The sequence below is a fragment of the Pelophylax lessonae genome, assembly GCF_965119305.1.
Source record: "Pelophylax lessonae genome assembly, chromosome: 2".
Taxonomy (NCBI): domain Eukaryota; kingdom Metazoa; phylum Chordata; class Amphibia; order Anura; family Ranidae; genus Pelophylax; species Pelophylax lessonae.
Window position 1 is genome coordinate 124,187,089 of NC_138769.1, and position 21,475 is coordinate 124,208,563.

At 39.8% G+C, this 21,475-nt stretch overlaps 1 protein-coding gene across 7 annotated transcripts in view; it reads left to right on the forward strand.

Moving 5' to 3' along the window:
* The window catches only part of MYO18A (myosin XVIIIA), a 572,782-nt gene that overhangs the window by 246,819 nt on the left and 304,488 nt on the right, over positions 1-21,475 (forward strand). For all 7 annotated transcript variants that reach the window (XM_082245147.1, XM_082245143.1, XM_082245145.1 and 4 more), the window contains 5 exons: positions 4,016-4,226; positions 9,506-9,648; positions 12,728-12,828; positions 15,143-15,206; positions 17,048-17,189. In XM_082245147.1, the coding sequence (XP_082101273.1) occupies positions 4,016-4,226; positions 9,506-9,648; positions 12,728-12,828; positions 15,143-15,206; positions 17,048-17,189 (661 nt within the window). The remainder of the gene's footprint in view (positions 1-4,015; positions 4,227-9,505; positions 9,649-12,727; positions 12,829-15,142; positions 15,207-17,047; positions 17,190-21,475) is intronic.

The window sequence follows — 21,475 nt, forward strand, 5'->3', positions numbered from 1 at the left end:
TTCATTTTTGAAAAGTCTGTTTTTCTAAAATCTAAAACTTTTGTTTTTGTGTGGTGTGACTCTTTCACAGTTCTTATATTAAACCACACTGACTGGTGATCACTAGATCCCAAGGTTTCGCCTACAATGACATCATATACCGAATCCCCATTTGTGAATACCAAATCCAAAATGGCCTCCCTCCGGGTTGGCTCCTCAACCACTTGTTGCAGAGACAACCCCAGTAGGGAATTTAGAATATCTGTACTCCTGGTAGAACTTGCTTTTTTGGTTTTCCAGTTTATATCTGGAAGATTGAAATCTCCCATAATGATAACTTCTCCTTTCATTGTCTTTTTAGCTATTTCTTCAACTAGTAGATCATCTAGTTCTTTGACTTGACCAGGTGGTCTATATATCACACCTACACGAGTTACTGCATGATTAGCAAACTGCAACGTAACCCAAACTGACTCTATGTTGGCCTCACCAACTTGTATTAGGTTAGATTTAATGCTATCTTTCACATACAGGGCCACTCCTCCTCCTTTCTTGCCTTCTCTGTCTCTTCTGTATAAAGAGTATCCTGGTATGGTTATGTCCCAGTCATTTCTTTCATTAAACCATGTCTCCGTAACAGCCACTAAATCTACATTCTCAGATGCCATTATTGACCCAAGTTCATTGATTTTTTTACCTAAACTGCGAGCATTTGTGGACAGGACTCTGAGCTTATCATTTCTTAACCTCTGTGCTTCTGACCTGTTCTGGCATTGTTTCGGGGGGCAATTGGACTCTTGTATTTCTACTCTTTTGCCCCCCCTTCCTAGTTTAAATACTCTTTCGCAAATTCTTGGAGTTGTTCACTAAGTACATTTGTTCCTTTTGAGAGAAAGATGCAAACCATCTTTTTTGTACAGTTCCTTTCTATTCCAAGAAGAGCTATCATGAGAAACAAAGCCAAATCCTCGCTCTTGACACCATTTACTAAGCCTCTGCCTATCATTCTGAACATTATGCACAGGCAGAACTTCAGAAAATGAAATTGTGGATGCAAAATCCTGTACGTCATTACCAAGTGTGATAAAATATTTTTTCACCTCTGACACTTCATTGCAAGCCAGGTCATTTGTCCCTAGATGGACAAGAACATCCACGTCCCCTTCCTGCTTTGCTTGCTTAACAATATTAATAATACGTCTTCTATCTCGTCTAGCAGTAGCACCAGGGAGACATCTCACAAAACCATTTTCTTTAAGCTCCACACTTCTTATGATTGAATCACCCAGCAACAGCTGCTTCCTTTGAGACTTCACTTTATCTTTTTTGTCCTTGGCTGCAGTCTTGCATACATTAGACATAGGAGTCGATGGTTTCTCACCCTCTGTGCTTGAGTCCATATCCATGTTGTCCTTACATTCTGAGAGTGTTGCAAATGAATTATGGAGAACCACCGACTGTGGGACATGTCTTCTATCCACCACTTTAAGTCTTCCAGAACCTACAGTAACCCATCTGCCATTTCTGGGGGTCCTCTGTGGCAGTGGCATTGCAGCAGTCCCAGCTGGAGTTTGTTTAACAGATAATTTAAATATCTCTGATTTCAAAAATGCAATTTCCTGCTGCAGTAAGGAGAATTGTCTACAGATCTGACAGCATCCGAATCTCCAAAGAGTGGAACATGAAATAAATGCACAACAATTCCTGCACTGAACCAAGTCTGCCATTTTAAAGAGGAGAAAAAAAAAATTATAAATTTAAGTCAAACAAATCTTACCTTTTTTTTTTTTTATTTTTTTTTCTTTTTTCCACCTTCCAGCCTACCTCTTGACTATCTCCTGCAATATCTCTTCACTGTACTTAAAATGTTGTACTTGCAATGGTGTACTTGCAGCTAATACCTTAAAAATGTACCTGTTCCGACTTACAAACAAATTTGACTTAAGAACAAACCTACAGTCCCTATCTTGTTTGTAACCCGGGGACCGCCTGTGTTGCTCATGGCATGAATTTAATTCGGAACATCCTTTTGAGAATTTTACAGAAGTAAAACCTCTGATTAATTAGTATGTGTGATAGCCTTGGAAGGGGAGTGAGCCTCGTTCTCCCCCATAACTGAAAGTACTAAGTATATAACTTCTTTTTTCCTGGGAGCTCAGTATGGAGGGGGGGGGGGGAGGGAGAGTAAGGTATGTAAAAGCAGTCCCAAATATGCACAGAGGTTGACCCCAAATCAAATTGACAGGAAATTCAACAAAATTTATTGATGTAAATTTGTTATGAAAAAACCATAGTGGACTTCACAGCACAAACCGGCAGGAAACAAGATGTTTTAAGGATGTTTGCTTTAAAAAAGAAATGCATATTTTTTTGCAGGTAAAAAAAGAAATGTGCATTAACTGATTTTTTTTTTTTTTGGAGCCTGGAAAGCACTGCATCTATGATTGGCAAATCACAGGTGCAATGCACGGCTTTTGCAGACTGCCAGTGTAAGTTGTCTGCTCATACCTCATATGGGCAGGCAGTTACACAATGACAGGCCGGAACTCCGCTTTAATTGAGTTTTCCTATTTTGCAACTTTATTGATTCCTGGAGTGCTCGCTATGCTGATCAACAATTGGGCATTTTCAATTTTTTTCGGGGGTCCCTTACCTTATATTCAGGGCATTTTTGATTGTACTTCCTCCTTCTCCCCTCTCTGTGGCCACGGCCACCGTCCTCACTTCCGCCTTTGCATTGCATCCTGGGAGCTTTTTGTCATCACTCCCAGGAGGCTGGAATCAGGAAGAACTCCCAGAACACTCCCTGGAATCAGGAAGGACACAGCAGATTACACTGCGGCTTCAGATGCCCACATCCAAGATGGCCGCGCCCAGACAGCGTTTTTAAAAGTAAGATTTTGACTAAAATCCAATACTATACACCTTGTATGTATGAGAATAGCGGTTCTGTAAAGGGGGCGATGGATTAGTATTATAGAGGTATTTTTAGTTAAAAAAGGTATTTGAGGCCGGAACTCCGCTTTAACTACCTAGAGTGCTCAAGCGCCCTGGTAGTTCATTGGTAATTCCAAGCTGTCAGCAGCAAAGGCTGTCTGTACTTGTACTTCATTCATTCACAGAACTCTTTTCAAATCGTGATAGCAGGTGCAGGGAGGGCAATCAGGGGTGGCCGTAGGAGCAGGAACAGAGAGGGCAATCAGGGGAGGCCGTAGGAGCAGGAACAACCCTAAAAATGGGTGGAACATGCAACGTGTTCCCAAAGGTGAACTTATCCCTTAATGCGTTTCACACAACCTGCACTTAGGTGCAGGTTGTGTTAAATGCGTTAACATCTTGTTCTCCGTCTGTTTGCGTTTTGATGCCTGCTGTGTTTTTTTTTTTTGTTTTTCTTTATGATGGATTTACATCAATTTACATCAATAAAGTTCATTGGATTTCCTTTCAATTTGGAGTGCGGAGGCAATTCAAAGTGGAGTTAACAGGAGCAGTGCCTGTGTACTTTCTATTAGGTAGAAGCAACTGCATGGGCCGGCATTACACTGAACTAGTTTTTTTTTTTTTATTATGTATTGACCACCAGATGACTGACAAGTAATCACATAGCCAGCAAGACAGGGAAAACCTTTTACAGGTTTAATATCCAAACGATTTTCACCAACTAATGGCGGTCCATAATAAGAGGTGTTTATAAGTCTGGCATGTCCTCATATTACACAAGAGCTTCCTCGATCCCTAGGCTCCATGTGGAGGTATCTCTGAAGTGGTGACACCACTTCCTGTTAGTGTTCCTTGCAGCTTACTTGAGACATTTATTGATTTGCCTGTCTTCTTCTCTTTGCTGGAACTCAAAGTTACTAGTGTTCTCCTTATAAGCATATTAAAAGGATCATTTTCATTGTTTGTGAGGAAAAAGGGAAGGAAGCGACTGCCAAGCCCTATATCACTGTTCATTTTACTGCCATATTAATCTTGTCCAGCCATACTACTTAGTTTGCTCTCCTCTGAACTAAACTAAAACTTTCTCCTCTTCCAGGTGATGCATATGTTCAAAGGATGTCGAAGGGAAGACACGTCTCCTCATATTTATGGCGTGGCCCAAGCTGCATACTGGAATATGCTTATGACTCGTCAGGACCAGTCCATTGTCTTACTGGGAAGTAGTGGTTCTGGCAAGACCACAAGCTGTCAGCACCTTATCCAGTATCTGGCTACTGTATCCGGCAGCACAGGAAAGATTCTGTCAGGTATTGCCTAACTAGTGGATATATCTAATGTTCCATGCTCTTATTGGGTATAGTTAATCCAGCATTAGGAAAACATCTAAACGTAGTTAGCCAGGTTAAAAAAAGCCCATCAAACTAAATGAATGACATATTGGTGGATTTACTAAAATTTGAAAGTCAAAAATCAGGTGCAGCTGTGCATAGAAACCAATCAGCTTCCTAGTTTTTTTTTTTAATTGAACAAGTTAGCTGATTGGCTACCGTGCACAGCTGCACAAGATTTTGTACACCAGTTTTAGTAAATCAACCCCTTAGTGTGCTAAAGCGCTGTGTGTCCTAAACAACTGTCATTTTTTACCCCATAAATTCCAATATAGTTTACAAAGACATTTTTTTGTCCTCGTTTGCATCTCAATACTGCTGCTTTCCGCAAGCCTTTATCATTTTCTTCTTGTCTGTATACACTCGTTCCAGCATCCACTACATACAGTATCATTGTATTGGATTGGCCTCTTAACAGTGACAACAGTGTACCATTTCTTTGCAGTGTGTTGGTGTGGTCAAATGTATTTTCAAAAAAGCCGCATGTAACAAGGTTTTCGATACAGAAGCACCACAAGGAAACTGTTTTCACCTCATAAAAAGGAAGTACATGAATAAAGGACTTTATGGCAGGATCATCAAGAATTGTTTCTTTGAAATCTGCTGATTTAAAACTGTAGAAAACTTCTGAAATACCGTTACCATGTTAAAGCTTAAATTGGAAGAAAAGTCAAACTATACCTGTTTTTAGGTATCTATCCTGCCTAACTTGTACTAAAAAGATCTGTAGAATTACCTGATTTTCGTTCGCTCCTGTCCATGTAATCCCGCAGCTCTGGCTCCCCTGTGTCATTGAGGAACTGCTGCAAGGGACAGGAGGGAGTGCTCCCTTACCAAGGGCTGCAGGATCACGTGAGCGGACTGGAGTGGATTAAAAATAGATCATCTATACAGGTTAGGTAGAATTTAACATTTTTAAGAATACTTATATTTAATCTTTTCTTCCACTTTGAAGCTTTAGATTTTAGTGATTTGGTTCAGTTTACTTTAAAAATAATAGAGTTGATCATATATACAATAAAGAGAGGATTTTACAGTTGAATGCGATATTGCCTACTGAAAAAAAGCACACTGTAATCCCAAATGAAAGTTAAATGTAAACTGACTCAGAAGACACAAGCTTCCTCACCCCCCACCCCCCAAATCTTCGTGCTGGTATTCTTTTGTCTCTAAACATCAGCCTGTGAAAATGCAGGTGTAATGTTCCATGATTCCGAGCACAGTTTTGGAGCATTCTCTCCAGTAGAACACACAATAAGTATTAGATTTTCTGGTACCCTCTTGAGCTTGCAGTATATTTCCTAACCACTGGGTGGCACTATTTCATTAGAAGTGTGGCAATACTGTATTATTTAGTCCTAGCTACAAAGATGTGTGTGTGTATATGTGTAAATAAATATAAATATATATATATATATTTTTTAAGAAGGGCTTTTAAATTTGCCAATGTAATACTCTATGTAACACTATATGCTTTACCTGAAATCTGTAGTCTTTTTTTAGATTAGTATAGATAAGCTTAATGTAAATGTAAATTTTATCAATGCATGTTAAGGCTTGCAAAACCTTTGTGTATAGTTTGAAATTCTAGAATTCTATAAAGTAGATATGCAGGCTCTGTTAAGGTTTCTTTATATCCCTTCAAATGAAATAAGGCCTCTGACTACATTGAATTCAGGAGGATAAGGGTGCCATTCTCCAAATAATTATAAAATGAGGATGGAGAGGATTTCCCTAATAGTCTCCAGAAGGGGGAAAAAAAAATGGACGTTTCTCAGTACCGATTGAACTGGATATGCATAGAAAAAAATAATTTTTTTTTATTTATGCAAAATAGTAGGAGAGGATATCCAAATACATTAAACCTTGGATTGCCAGCATAATTTGTTCCGGAAACATGCTTGTAATCCAAAGCACTCTTATATCAAAGCAATCAAATCTCCATAAAAAATAATGGAAACTCAGATGATTCGTTTCACAACCATTTATTCATAATTCCTTCAGTTTATAGTCCATATAAAAAGATTATAGCAATGTGATGGGTTGTGTCCATCCACAAATGACAGCCTCCACAATGGGATTAGAAGCAAAATCCAGCAGAAGCTACAGAGTATATAAGAGAAGAGAGGCGCCTCTAAGTGTAGCAATATGTTTAAATTTAATGAAGGTACAATATTTAGCAACTCAAATGGTTGACGATTAAAACAGGCACATCTAAGTATGCAGGCGTTTGGAGTAAAGCTGTCCACATAGACAATCCTCCGCACCGCCGGCTCTCACCGCTGTCAGCCTGCAGTCATGACCGGGAAGACCACCCTGCAGTAGAGCGATCTGAAAGCGAGGCTTGAAGCGCTCATGGAGCGCAGTGTGGAAGGGATGACGTCGATGGCGGTGCAGATGATTGTCTATGTGGACAGCTTTACCCCAGATGCCTGCATACTTAGATGCATCTCTTTTAATTGTCAACCATGTGAGTTGCTAAATGTTGTTCCTGGTTAAATGTAACCATATTGATACACTTAGAAGCGTCTCTCCTCTCTTTTTTTTTTTTTACTCAATTCTGACATGATGCTACTTGAATATCAAGACATCGCTTGTTTATCAAATCAAAATGTATTAAATCATTTTGCTTGTCCTGCAAAACGCTCTCAATCCAAGGTTTTACTGTACAGATAGGAATATACTTTACAATGTTCATACCGAAAACATTATTTATAATAACAACTGTCTATACAGGTGTTTCACTAGTACTTAATATACTCCAGAATGGGGGCAAGAGGTATAGAGGGTCTTCAATAGTTATGCGTTCCTCCATATGTTTTGCGGGGTTCTACTGCTTGCTTCTTCAGGAGGAGATTATCTATAGACCAACACGCAGAGCCAGAGCAAGGACACCGCAGACGTTCCCCTATGGCGGATATGGGGGACATGCATGGATGGTGGATGAATGGATCCTTTATGGCAACTGAACTAGCCAAGCACAACCATATGAAGCCGGGGGGGGGGGGTGGGGGGGGGTCAGAAGAGGGGGAACCCATAAGGGCACATAGGGATATGCACTAGCCCCACAGGAAATCCAGAGGAAAGAGGGATGGCTCGGAACAGCTCATAATATTATGGCTGAAGCCGCTGCACATTATCCTGAATTCCTGCAAGTCTACCACACTGGGTCTGTGTGAGTGAAAATAGACTTTCTGCAGTTTGTAATGATGTGAAGCACCCTTAATGTGAATGACAGTGAATACATTGAAGTTGAGCTCAATGTAAATACCTGATCATATGTGAGAAAAGTGAAAAAACAGGATTTTTGCTGGTATGGGATTTGGTATTAAAAGCAAACACTGCTTCACTTAATTCACTAAGATTAACTTTGCAAAGTAAATGGCTTCTACTCCTTTAGTAAATTAAACCCATCTTTTCTAGTAGTCCCATAGAATAATCCACTCTAGTAGTCCAAGAGCTGCTGTTTTATCGTTGCCTTTTGGCTGATATTACATCGAACATAAAGTAATATGGTGCAAAGATAGTTTGTGTGTCAAACAGTCCCAAATCTGGTCTGTGTGGTTTCAGTACAGTGAAAAAGATTAAAGCTTCAAAAGGATGTGTGTTTCTGTCCATCTAGTTCTGAGATTTACACAGCTCTGTTATACCACACAGCCCTGTCTGCCAGGGGAGGAGACCTGATTTTTTTTCTGCTGCAGTAAAGTAACAGGACAGCGAACTGATGAGGTCATCATTGTCACTCTACTCTCTCTCCTCCTATCAGCATGCTCCTTGCACTGCAGTACACATATTTGCTGGTGTTGCTTCCCCCTCCCCAAGTGTATTCGCGCATGTGTGCACACACCATTTGTTTCTGGTAAGACCTTGTACAGATGTGCCTCATGCGCTTTTCAGAAAAACACTCTGTACTGAGAATGGCATTGGACCATGCTACCTTCTGCTATAACATTTTCAGAAAAAACAAATGGCAACCACCCCAACCTATAACTGGCCTTTGCAGCAAGGGGCACATGGAAGGGTGACGCATGTCAGAAAACAAAGAAAAACTCCCAGCTTACTAACCAACCAGCCTGCAACAAAATGAATGGTCCTGTCTAGGACTGCAGTACACTGGGGTGCCGTGAAGTTACCCCGCAGCTTATGAACATATTTGCAAATGTGTTCAAATGACAGCCATTTTGTTTTTTTTACATTCTTTATTTAAGAAAAGGAGTACACCACAGACACTCAGTAGAAAAACATTGTACAAATAACATTATTCAGGAAGAACAAAGCAACAAGTGTGTTATTTGGCAGGTTAGGAGGCATCTGGTGACTTACACATCTCTGTAGTCTGAGCTTCCACATACATCATAAAGTACAAATAACTAATTAAAGATATATTCTTAGTGTTGCCGTGTCTTAAACCCCTGGTTTTAACGTGAACTGTTAGACAGGAAAATTTGGTTTGTTGCAGGCTGGTTGGTAAGTGAGCTGGAAATTTTCCTTTTGTTGTTTTTTCACATGCATCGCCCTTCCATGTGCTCCTTGCTGCAAAGTCCAGGTAAAGGCTGGGGTGGTTGCCATTTGTTTGTGAATTGGTGAGGGGACACACTGGTTACCTTTGCCGCCATTGTGATTTTGCTGGGTGTCCAGTGAATCCCTATACCTTTAAGGAGGGGTGGGCTTCCTTCAGGCATATCTGCTTTTTATTCTATCCATCATTATAGATGTACTCCTACTTTGGAGACTCTCAAAATTTATAGTTAAGACTAAAGGTAAGTTAAGAGTTAAAACTGCAGTACACTAGTGTGCTTTAAAGTGAATATGCTCACGTATATATTTGCAAATGTGTGCAAATGAAATCCCTTGTTTTAATGTGAACTGTTGGGCAGGACAATTCGGTTTGTTGCAGGCTGGCTGGTTAGTAAGCTGGGAATGTTTCTTTGGTATTTTTTGTCATCCAGTGTCATTCTCGCCTAGGCGAAAAAGGAGGAAGTGCTGCGGAGTGGCACAAAACATAGCAATTATTGCTAATACTGGAGGCAACATTATCCAGTTGTGGAAGAGGAAAGGGGGAGGAACCAGGAAGAAAATGTGTTCATGGGTTAAGGTCTACTTTAAGGCCTGCTTTAAGTCCCCTTAGAAAGTTGCAGTGCAGCTTGGAATCTTTCCTGGTAAAACCTAAGCACGGTGTTCTTTATTTTTTTTTACAGCTGAGAAGTGGCAAGCCGTGTACACGATCTTGGAGGCTTTCGGCAACAGCGGTACCAACTTAAACGGAAATGCCACACGCTTTTCACAGATCATTTCTCTTGACTTTGACCAGGCTGGACAGGTGGCATCTGCTTCCATACAGGTGAGAGGAAATGCTCAAATATACCTCTGGGTGCCTCAGGTTACCATTGAGAGCTTATAAAACCTACAAGTAAGCGTGGAAAATGTCTTTAGATTTGTAAGCCGGTGTGGTGTGTGATTTTAGCCTTCAGCATGGAAAGGATTAACATTGGATACTAAGTAGCTTTTCATAAGTGCACAAGACTGTGAATTAATTTCCTACAAGAAAACAAATTTTACAAGCTTACAACTGCAGGATGTTGCTGGTTTATCGAGAACAAAATTAACCCATTTTCACTTGCTCAGATATCCTTTAGGAAGGCCAGCTGTTTTGCACTTTTCAGTGATAAATGTGTATTTTCCTATACAAATGCAAAAATTGAACAGAAGAAAGTGTACAATTGTGGATTTCAAGGTCACTAAGGGACAGCTCTACATAAGTCTTAAATGCAGGGATTGGAGCAAGTGGATGGGTTGGCATTGTGAAAAATACATTTGCCTCCGTACTCCTAAAGTTCGTATGTTATTGATGATGCTCCAGGCCTGAGTAAATTTCATGTGCTAGCTCTATATAGGCAGGTCTGATACTGGGAACATTGAGGTGCAGAAGATGATGTCACCCATAGTATGTTTGTTTTTTGTTTTTTAAGAACATTTTAACCCAAGTGATACCCAAAAGTGATATTTGGTGGTGCCTTGGTTCTCCTAACAACAAGCTCTGCCTTCTATAGTTCATAATTCTGTCTTTACAGGAAAGAACAAAAGGGTGAAAACACCCCGGCCACCCCTAGTGCATTATCTCCAACACTTTATTTAAAGATACGAATTATACTCACAGACCACAATGGAATGATAGCATGTCAAAATTACCAGAACTTCCAGAAGTCCGCCCTCCAACCTCATGGAATTACACAGATGACGAAACTGGTTGATGCATTTTGGGTGACTGGCTGCCTCCTTCAGAGCCATGACTAATGGACCCCCCCATCTGAACCTCCCTAAATAAAGGATATTCAGAAGCCCTGCCCACCTCCCCCTAAGGAAGGGGAGGGCGAGGTGAAAAAGTTGGGCAGGGCTTTTGAATCTCCTATATTTAGGGAGGTTCAGATGGAGGGGGTCTATTAGCCATTGCTCTGAGGAAGGTAGCCAGTCCCCCAAAATCCATGTATTTACATGAGGTCAGGGAGCAGACTTCTAGATTCTGTAATCTTGAAATGTTATTATACTATTGTGGTTTGTGGGTATAATTTGTATTTTTTAATAAAGTGCTAGAGATGCACTAGGTATTCGCTCCCTTTTGTTATCTGTTTATACAGTACATAATTCCCTGATCGGAGGAGGGCCGCACTGCTATCACCATCCAGTCCGAGTTGCACAGTGTTCATTACATTGGCACATATTATGGCAGGCTTCCTTATGAATTCGGAGTGCTGAAGTGTCAAGTTCATATTGGTCTTTGTTTTTGCCTAACTCTGTCTTTGTCCATCTGCAAATTTCAGCTGTTCACATCAGCATTTGAATATTCCAGCTTGTTCTTTTGTATATTGAATAAAAATCTAGTTTGAAGTTTAAAGACTTAAGGACTAGTGCAGAGATCTCATGCATTAAGGCCCCAAGAGATTAGAAATGTCAGAGGGTCTAATTCCGTAGCACCTTCCTAAAGTTCAGTTTTGGGTAGACTAAGTGACACATGCAGTTTGGAGGATGTAGCGCCACTGATCCTGGCTTACTTTATGTACAAGAAGCTATTTTTTAATGATGTAATCTGCCTCATAGTAATCATTTATCCATCATGCGTTGTATGTGGAAGGTTTTCCATAACTGATCTCTGCTAAGATGCAGATGTATGTGTAGTTTACATGGCATTATTGTGTAATATTGTAGAACAGAACACACTCAAATTATTCTTCCATTTAGGTAAAATAGGTGTATATAATAAATTGTAAGGATCATAGAGCATGGCTGCAAGCTGCATTGACCTACACGATCATTGTTTGTAGGTCCAGGCTTCCAAGTCATATGAATGGCAACATTTGGTTTCTGTCAAAATGTCGCCTTTTTCTGGGTTGCTTGTTAGAAGGCGACTTTGTAAGCTGCTGCATCTACTCTGGTGAGAAGTATCTTGTACAGGATTATTTTTTTTATTTCAGGTACTTATATAGCGCTGTCAATTTACGCAGCGCTTTACATATACATTGCACATTCACATCAGTCCCTGCCCTCAAGGATCTTACAATCTAAGGTCCCTAACTTGCATACATACACCAATTTTTTTTATACAGGATCCAATTAACCTACCAGCATGTCTTTGGAATGTGGGAGGAAACCGGAGTACCCGGAGGAATCCCACGCAGGCACAGGGAGAACATGCAAACTCCAGGCAGGTAGTGTCGTGGTTGGGATTCGAACCAGCGAACCTCTTGCTGCTAGGTGAAACTGCTAACCACTACACCACTGTACCTTTTTATTTTATTTTATTGAAAGCAATAGCCGTATAGGAAGTAGAATCCACAAGCTGGCAGTAGTTGGTAGAAATGACTGTAACAAAAGAAACTTAAAACTAGAGAAAAAGAACTGCTTATTCACTTGGAAAAAAAAAATGAGCATTTGGTTTTTTGAGATCTAAAACTAGGTTTTGTTTTTAGTGGTGCACCTAATTCGAAAATTCAGGATAGCACTTGTTTTTTGTTTTTTTTTTAAATATATTTTTATAGATGATTGTATTAGATTTGACTTTTGTGATATCATAAATTTAAATAAATATGAATTTATTTTTGGACATTATCGGCACCTTTTTGAAGCAGTGTTAAAAATCCTGCTTGCTGAAATGCATTGAAAACGCAGCAAGAATGCATCAAAAATGCATCAAAAATCACCCGTGTTGCATTTGTGATGCATTTTATGAGTCACAAGGTCTATGAAAAACACACCCATAAGCAAGGTAAAATTGTGGTAAAAGGCGTTTTCGGCAGTCACTATTGGCACATTTTTTTCTTTCTGCTCTGCACTGAAAGCCCTGTTTTTGGCAGATCAATAATGTTTTTGTTGCCTTGATTTGTTGTCCTGCTCACTTTATTTTTATGTCTATTTTTGGGTTTCAGACGATGCTTTTGGAGAAACTCAGAGTGGCCAGACGTCCAGAAAATGAAGCTTCCTTCAATATTTTCTACTACCTCTTGGCTGGAGCAGACAGCACTCTGCGGTACGCGAATGAAACCATAACTGTGCTCGGCTCTTCTGTTTAGTCTGCTTATTTTCAAAATGATTCATGAGGCAGATATTTGTTATTTGTTGAGCTTGTGTTTTTTTTTTTTTTTTTTTTTTATCACCGCCACCTTTTTTTTTTTTTTTTCATGTTAATTCGTACTTCTAAAGCATCAGAATTTTTTGCAGCACTGTGCTGTGAGCAGGTAATACACACTGATCATCATCCACAAAGCACTCCTGAAGACTGACCTCTGGTTTTTTTTTTATTACCTGCTGCCATTGTTCTCGCAACTGTTATTAAATAAAAAAGTGTGCCCCCCCTCCCCTTCAAAAACATTAAGAAGAGATGATTGCTACTAGAACAGACCATAGGACTTCGGGTTCGGAAGGTATTTAAACCAGTTTATAAATGCCACCTTTCAGTACAAACACTGATCTTGGGCATGCATGTAACAAATTGATATCAGGGACAAATCAGAAATAATTGTCTCTATGATTTGTTAGGCTGATGCCACTGGATCAGTATAACGGCTAGTTGGCTAACGTTTTCAAAAGTATGTCAGTAGTGGTAGGCTTTAAAGATGATGGTCATCTTTGTTTTTATTTTATTACATAGGAATATTGTATATTTACCACTTGAAGCCATCAGATGGCAAGCTGCAAACTAGTTTGTTCAAAGCATTCTACAGTTGTGCTGTGAAAGAGACCAGTAAAGTAAAAAGATCAGATTACAAAGACTGCACACCCGTTCCAACAACCGTATAGCGCGAGACTCTATCTGAGGAGGTATAAACTAAATAGATTGCTTAGGTAGGCATTTGCACTACAAAGCTGTTGGTCCAGAATGGAATATGTATGGCCATCTGGAAAAATCTAAACACGGTGCTTTCAAATATTTGATTTTTATTTTATTATAGTACTTTAGGTAATCCTAATAATTTTTAACAATAAAGGAATTGAAAACGTACCAATACGATTAAATAATATATGATAAACCAGCATCCAGTTTTCATTGGGTGCATACAGCTTATGTACATCAGTGGTCCTCAACCCTGGTCCTCAGGGCCCACTAACAGGCCAGATTTTAAGTATTACCTTGGGGAAATGCAGACTAGAATACTGCAATCACTGAGCTGAGCAGCAAATGAGATCACCTGTGATGTAATTTAGTTATCTTGCAAACCTGGCCTGTTAGTGGGCCCCGAGGACCGGAGTTGAGGACCACTGATGTACATGACTTGAACAACTGACATAATTGATTTCACTAGATACTGAGATTCATTAGTTGTCGGACGTGACAATCCGTATAGATTGTTTGTATTTGTTTGTATTTTCCTTGCCTAACATAACAAAATCATTTTTTGATCCATGTCATGTTGTGGCCCTAATTTATTCAAAAATACATTTTTTTGTTTTGGTTTTCAGTGATTTGTCATCAGCATCTAAAGCAATACAAATTTTATTATTCTGGCTGACTTTTTGTATAGCCCTATTTGTCATATTTTAAACAATCTGTTACTTAAGACATTTTCCAGGCTACCACACTCTTCCCACATCTTCATTTTGTAAGATTCCTCTGAGCCCCAATGCATCTGTGGTTTAGAAGAGTTTTAGCTACCCTACCACACACACTACCTTGTGATAGTGTTATGTATATAAACATATGATGAAGATGATTGGACTTGCGTAATGAAGAGGAAAGAGACAACTATTTCCTCTGACCATACTGGGTCTGGTAGTACTTGCTGGCTATTCTCCTTATACTACCAGATGCTAAATTGATGGTAGAAGTGCCTCTTCTATAACATGTTTAGTATGCCGATCTTATCATATCATTACACACCAGGTTATATTAATAATCAGGAGGACCACTACTTTTTAAAGAATGTAGCACCAGAGCTGAAGAAAGAGAGGTGTATTGCTGGGTAGAGACGTCAGAAGACTCTTTGAAGTTCCAATAAAATTCTCTAGCCTCTACTTTCTTAATAGGTTGTATAAGGGGAACGTGGACTTTAAGGATTAACAAACGCTGTCATTTCTTAAAGAATGTGTCCTGCTTCTAATTTATATTAGAATCGAGTGATATGATTTCTGACTATCGGTTTGGAGCTGTTTGAAAGTGTGCATGATCATTTATATGCTTAGAGCAGCTCAAAAACTAAGTAAGACCCTGGTAATCAGGGTGGTTGGTGCAGTGTTACAGGTGGTTGGGTTATGTTAAGTACTATTAAACTTAATATTTTATCTTTTTACAGGACAGAGCTTCACCTGTTAAGTACTATTAAGCTTAATATTTTATCTTTTTACAGGACAGAGCTTCACCTCAATCACTTGGCAGAAACCAATGTGTTTGGTATTACCCTTGCTTCCAAGGTAGGTAGTGTCCAGTGCAGACACATATGCTCTCATAAATCTCCTTAAAGCAGTGGTTCTTAACCTTTTTTGGGTCACGGACCCCTTTAAGAATCTGATCAAAGCTATGCACCTCCTCCCTAGTAATATTCACATGAACACATTATGACATGCAATGAATATTTGTACTTTATTTTACTGAAATTAGATTGCCTTATAAATATAGAAAAATTCACAAAGTTTAAATAAAGTGAGCAACCTAATAAAAAATTCACTTCTTTTCATGCAAAAAGTGATTGCCACTCATTGTGTTATAATCAACTTGTGCAAATTAAACAAAACAATTTAATTCTGCTCAAATCAACTTCTACTACCACTACTACTAGAAAATTAGAATTAACACTTGCCATTATGGAGTAGCACAAGATGGTGGTTGTGTAGAGAATAATGATACAAATTTATTGGCAGGGTGTGTTTTCTTTAATTTCTTTCAATGGGAAACCATTTCTTCGGACAACGGCTGTATAGTGTGTGTAAAAGTTATTTTTAATCGGCCCCTCACAGACCCCCTGATACCCATCCATAGACTACTTAGGGCAGTGGCTGTCAACGTAGGAGCTAGACCTCAAATGCGTCCCCTGACATTACCAAAGGGCCACACATAATGTTCAATATATGTAATGCTTGAGAGGACTGTCATAAACTGCAGACCTAATAGAGGAAATGGGGGACAGAGAGTGTGGGCATGCTACATTTTTGGGTGGGGATATGCTGCAAAAGACAATATGAAACTAGGGACGTGTAACATGAGGCTAGTAGAGATCAATGCTATTACCCTAATCAACTGCTGAGGTTTGAGGGGTGTACATCATATACCAAAGGGCTCTATGTGGTCTTTGGGCCTCAGGCTAGGCACTAGGGACTTGGGGGGGTTAAGGTTTTTTTTTTTTTTTTTACATCAATCATTCCTAAACATAAAGTATACCATGGCTCTTATGTGTGATTTTTTTTTTCTCTTTCTGCCACTTACTGTTGTTTTCACACTTCATTTGTGTCCGTTGTTGTGCTACACCACTGGTAGTGTAGAGTGAGCAGTATCTATAATTCCCTGTCGCATGTTCCACTCTATTTGAACTACATTTCCTATGGGTTCCTGGGTTTTAGCAATCCACCGTGCATTCGCTGAAAAAAATAAATACATGTGGTTTCCTCCCACTAGTCCCTCACTTGTCCTTTCTTCAGCTGTGTCCCACTGTTGCCATTCTGGAGGATAGTGAGATATGAGTGAGTTGCAGGATAGACATACATGTGTGTTCTGTAATTCCTGTTATGGCTATCAATTCAGAGCCTGGGGGCAGATAAATGTGGTCAAAGAGGGACCTTTGTAGATGTTATGTGCCGGTTGCTCTCTGTGCCCCTATTAGGGAGATTCACCCTCTCCATTTGTCCTGTTGACGGTCATCACCGAAAGTGAACGTTAAAGGAAATCTAAAATTGATTTGTCACGAGAACAGAAATAAAGGGGAAGTCTTCCAATAGGACACTAGTTATGGTGACTACTGCTGCCAACCAAGGATTCCCTCACTTTGGAGGGAATTTCTTTTGCCTTTTTATTGTGACTATAGGACAGGAAGTGAAGTGAAATCTCCCCAATGGGACAGAAAAATAAGGAAAAAAAATGTTCTAAATTGCCTTTAGTTCCACTTTTAGCATTGTGTTACCTACATTAATACTGTTCATTTCCATGCCTGTTATGTATGTCTCTCCCTTTGCATATATTGGGGATGTAATCTTTAGTTGAGCTTTTAATAACTTTAAAATTAATATTTACTCCTCATAAATACTGTCCATATTGTCCGAAGGCTGAAGACAAGCAGAAGTCAGCACAGTTCAGCAAACTGCAGGCTGCTATGAAGATCCTGGGAATTTCTGGTGATGAACAAAAGGCCTTCTGGTTAATTCTTGGAGCCATTTACCACCTAGGGGCAGCTGGAGCCACCAAAGGTACAATTATGATTGTCCTTGTAGAGGACAGACTAAGCTTTCAAATCATTCTTCTCATAACATTAGACACATGTCTAGTTAAGTTTATATTTTTGAGAAAAAACTGTCAGGATTTGACATTTGTTAAAATTTTAATCGAATACTTAGAATAGCACAATCCTAACTCTCTAAGATAATTGTGTGCTGTCATTCAATTGTTCTTTTTTCTTAAAGCCGAGATGGTGGCCCAGTGTTAGGATATAAGGGCCCAATGGAGGCTGACCATTCTCCTGCTTGATACTGTATATGGGCTGCTGAAGGAATGTAAAAATGTTAGTTAACAAAGATGGGAATTGTTTTGTATTTTCTGCTGGCTTCCTTATTATTTGACACTTTAGGGTCAATTCACTAAAACTGGAGAGTGCAAAATCTGGTGCAGCTGTGCATGGTAGCCAGTTGGCTTCCAACTTCAGCTTGTTCAATTAAGCTTTGACAAAAAATAAAGACTAAGTTGATTTGTTTCTGTACAGAGCTGCACCAGATTTTGCACTCTCCAGTTTAAGTAAACCAACCCCTTTTATGTGTGCTATTGGCAAACATCCCTACTGTCTGACACTCAGCCTGATACTGCTGTAGACGCTGAGAGGTAGGGCCGCAGTATTATAACCATCCTTGAATGGAGATGTAAACTGTAAATGCCCGTTGGTGACCAGTTTTGTTTGTTATTCTGTAACCGCATTTCAAAGAGAATTAAAGATCCTGAGTTTGATCATCTGCCTCCCATAAGGAGGAATGGCAAACATAAATCCCAGACGTCTAATTTATTTTAATTACTTTTTTATTCTTAGGTTGTGTAATTTCTTGCATGTTCTGCATAGCAGAAATAGTAGTTTTAGATTCAGTTCCCTGACTGTGATGTGTAACTAAAACCTTATGGTTAGTGACAATAATAATGACCTGAACTTTAATTTCTGTGTAACCTTGCCTTCCCTGAAGTCTCAGATGTAGATGCTCTGGGTAATTCAGTTTGGTTATTGATGGATTTTGTTTTGTACTTTACCTGTGTGCATTTCTTCTTTGTCATTCAGCTGAAGATCCCACTTTGTAGCGTTTCACTCACTGCTCTGCATAGCATGGAGCATGTCAAATTCCCATCTTTCACTGGGCCCAGTCACGGAGTATGGCTTTCCAACCATTCGGCTGCATCAATGAGCCAGATTTTTCTGCAGACAAAATGCTAACTCTTACAAATAGCTCTGTACAAAGACGCTTTAGTCCATGGCAGACTATTTCCATTGCCTGAACTGTATTGGCAGCAATGCTAGAATAAGCATTAAGCACAGCAGACAAGTTTTTTGGACTCATGAGTCTTGAGGCAATTTCTTAAACTTCATTATTTGTGGAGAATGCAGTCAAGACTTTGAGTACTTAAAACGGTGTCCACCAATACAAAGTCATCTCCATTAATGATTCTTTTACACAGTTTGGCAGGGAGCACTTTGACAGCTCCTTGGCATGAATGCCCAACATACAGCATTTCAGTTAGGATGCTGTGGGTTTCTAGGCCACTAGAGGGCAGTCTGAGCCAGACTTTGAATTGTACAGGCAGTTACAGTGTATTTTCTAAATGTACAGACACACTCTATTTATGATCTGTGATAACATGTGAAATACCTGTAAATAGAAAATTGGTACTGATTCGAGCATCGTGGTAATGTTTCCCTATTGCTCAGGATAGAGGAACTTTCACTGAGACTTAATTGTACATGTGCAAATTGTTTTTAAACCCTGCAGAGTAGAGTTTTTTTTAAATCTTTTTTTGCAAGTCCAATGTGTGAGTATGCCAAGTAGTCCAAATAAAGTGGCGGCTGAATTCAGAACTCAGACAGTGCTGCTTTCTTGTAAAATACATGCTAGGTGTTGTAATATCTCACAAAACTGCCTAACCAAATCAGGATCATTCTTGTCTCCTAAGCAAAGAAGGGACTGGTCCTGCACTGTTTGTATGTCTAGAGGAAAAGCAGAAAGTGTGTGCAATATATTTGGGTATTTAGTGATCACCAAGCACATGGTCAGATCTCATCTTTCATCATAATCGATGGGAAATCTGCCAATGTCTGATCTGCTTTACACTGTTTGTGAATTAAAGGATATCTATCGCCAAAGTTTGTGATGGAGTGTGGAAAAGCTAGAACCCCTGTCAGGTTTTTCTGCTAAGTGGGGCTGTCTCAGGGCTCCCTACTTTAAAGCTGTTTTGTGTTGGTTCGCCTTTTCATTTTTTTCTAAAATGGTGAATAATTTAAAGTTCCTAGCTCCTCCAGGGGTTAGATTTCCTCCCCACTCCATCTCAAACCAGAAAAAATGGCTAAAGATATGCTTTAATCAAGATTTCTGTCTTCGTAGCACTGTTTCTGATTGCATGTGTGCATTCATTTAATTTTGCTGACAACATGACCTTGCATGGTTTTATGACTCTTACTTGCCTGATTGAAATAAAAGGCTTTTCCACTAGCATCCTCATTGCACAGAATTGAAAACATTATGTGTTACAAGGACTGAAGTAAGGTAATGATAATAAAAGTCTTGGAATAATACTAGTGATAGTGCGCTGTACTCATTACTGCATGAATTACCTTCTATCCCTGTGTGTGTAATGTGCTGATCAGAGGTGCTGCTTTTATACATAAGATCTCCAGAAATACCCCACTCACAGAACTTTAAATAAAGTGTGACCCCCCCCCCAAAAAAAAACTTAACATTCCTCTCTGAATTTCTGAGCTGTGCCGCATTGTTGGAGAACAGCATTTCTCTTCCATGTATTGAAGAATAGTAGAGATCTTAAATCTCTGACCACTGGGTTTTAGTGCCCCCTTCAGGAGTAGGACATAAAGACATCATTGTTTTGTGTAGGCATAAAAACCAATACAAAGCCCAGTGGCGGCCCCTGCTGGTCGCCCGGCTCACATCTACTGCAGACAGCTCAGGTTTATGCCTTGTGTCCTTGAATAAACTCCCTGAACGTTTTGAGTTTTTAGTAAACCGTTAATCTAAAAGTAACTTTGTAATTTGGCTATTTTTACATACTTGCAATTTCATATTTTGTACTATGCTGGCTCAAATATTCTTTACTTAATGGCTATATGTGTGTTTGCAAATGTGTGGTCAATGTTCCAACGCACTAACTGCTGAAATAAATTCTGTTAGCTGCAGGGAGGGTGTTTTCTGTAGGTCTGATAGCACAACAGCCATATATTACTACTACACAGGAAGCACAGCATGCATATGTAATAGGTAAACACGACCGCTCCCTTGTTCATATATATTTGCATAATGTATGTTTTAGAATTATATAAATACACACTGATGAAAAAACAAAATTTAAATGAAAAGACAATATTTAAATTTAATTCTCTAAGTTCCATCCTCTGCAAAAATTAAAAAAATAAAACATAAAAAAAAACCCCACTATTGAGAGCTTTGGTTGACATTCGCAGTATTTTAATTGTGATTGGTAAATGCCGGAGAATGTTCTCCCAGGGAATGTGCTATAAAATATTCACCAGTACATGTTCTATAAATCAGCCCTCAAAATTTCCATTCACCTGCTCGCATTTGGGGATTGGAAATATGTTGAGGGTGAGTATGGACAGGGCTAGCAGTAAAGTCTGAATCCCCAGCCATGTGCTGGGGGTTCCATACGGGCTTCTAACCCCCCCACCTTTTTGTGAGGCATCCCGCCTCCCGGTAATGTATAGCCAGTGACCCCCTGCCCCGCACAGGCTTGCAGCGTGAGCATTTCAATGTGAACATTTCAGCCGCCTGGGTCCGCCCCTCTCCACCCCCCCCCCTCCTGCCGCACTTCTGAGGAGTGGGGTGGTGCAAGTCTCCTGGAAGTCTTTAGCAGGCTGGCTCAAACCCTCTTGGTCCTCCCTCAGTGTGTGCTGATGCCTGTACAGTACATGTGTTTGAGGGGGTTGAAGGCATTGGTATGATTGGGGATTGAACAAGAGGTGCGCTGGGAGGTAGGGGGGATTAAACCATAGATGTGCTGGATTTTGGGGTGGGGTTGGAATTGGAGGCATAGGTATAATGGATCTGGAGGGGGTTGAAATTGGAGGCATAGGTTTGAATTTAGTAAATCATACTGTACCTATGCCTCTGAGGCATAGGTTTTATGGATTGGGTGGGTGGGATTGAAGGAATAGGTATTATGGATGGGGGGGGGGGGGTTGGGATTGGAGGCAATAGGTATGGTAGAATGGGGGGGTTGGAATTGGAGGCATAGGTATGATAGATTGGGGGGGGGG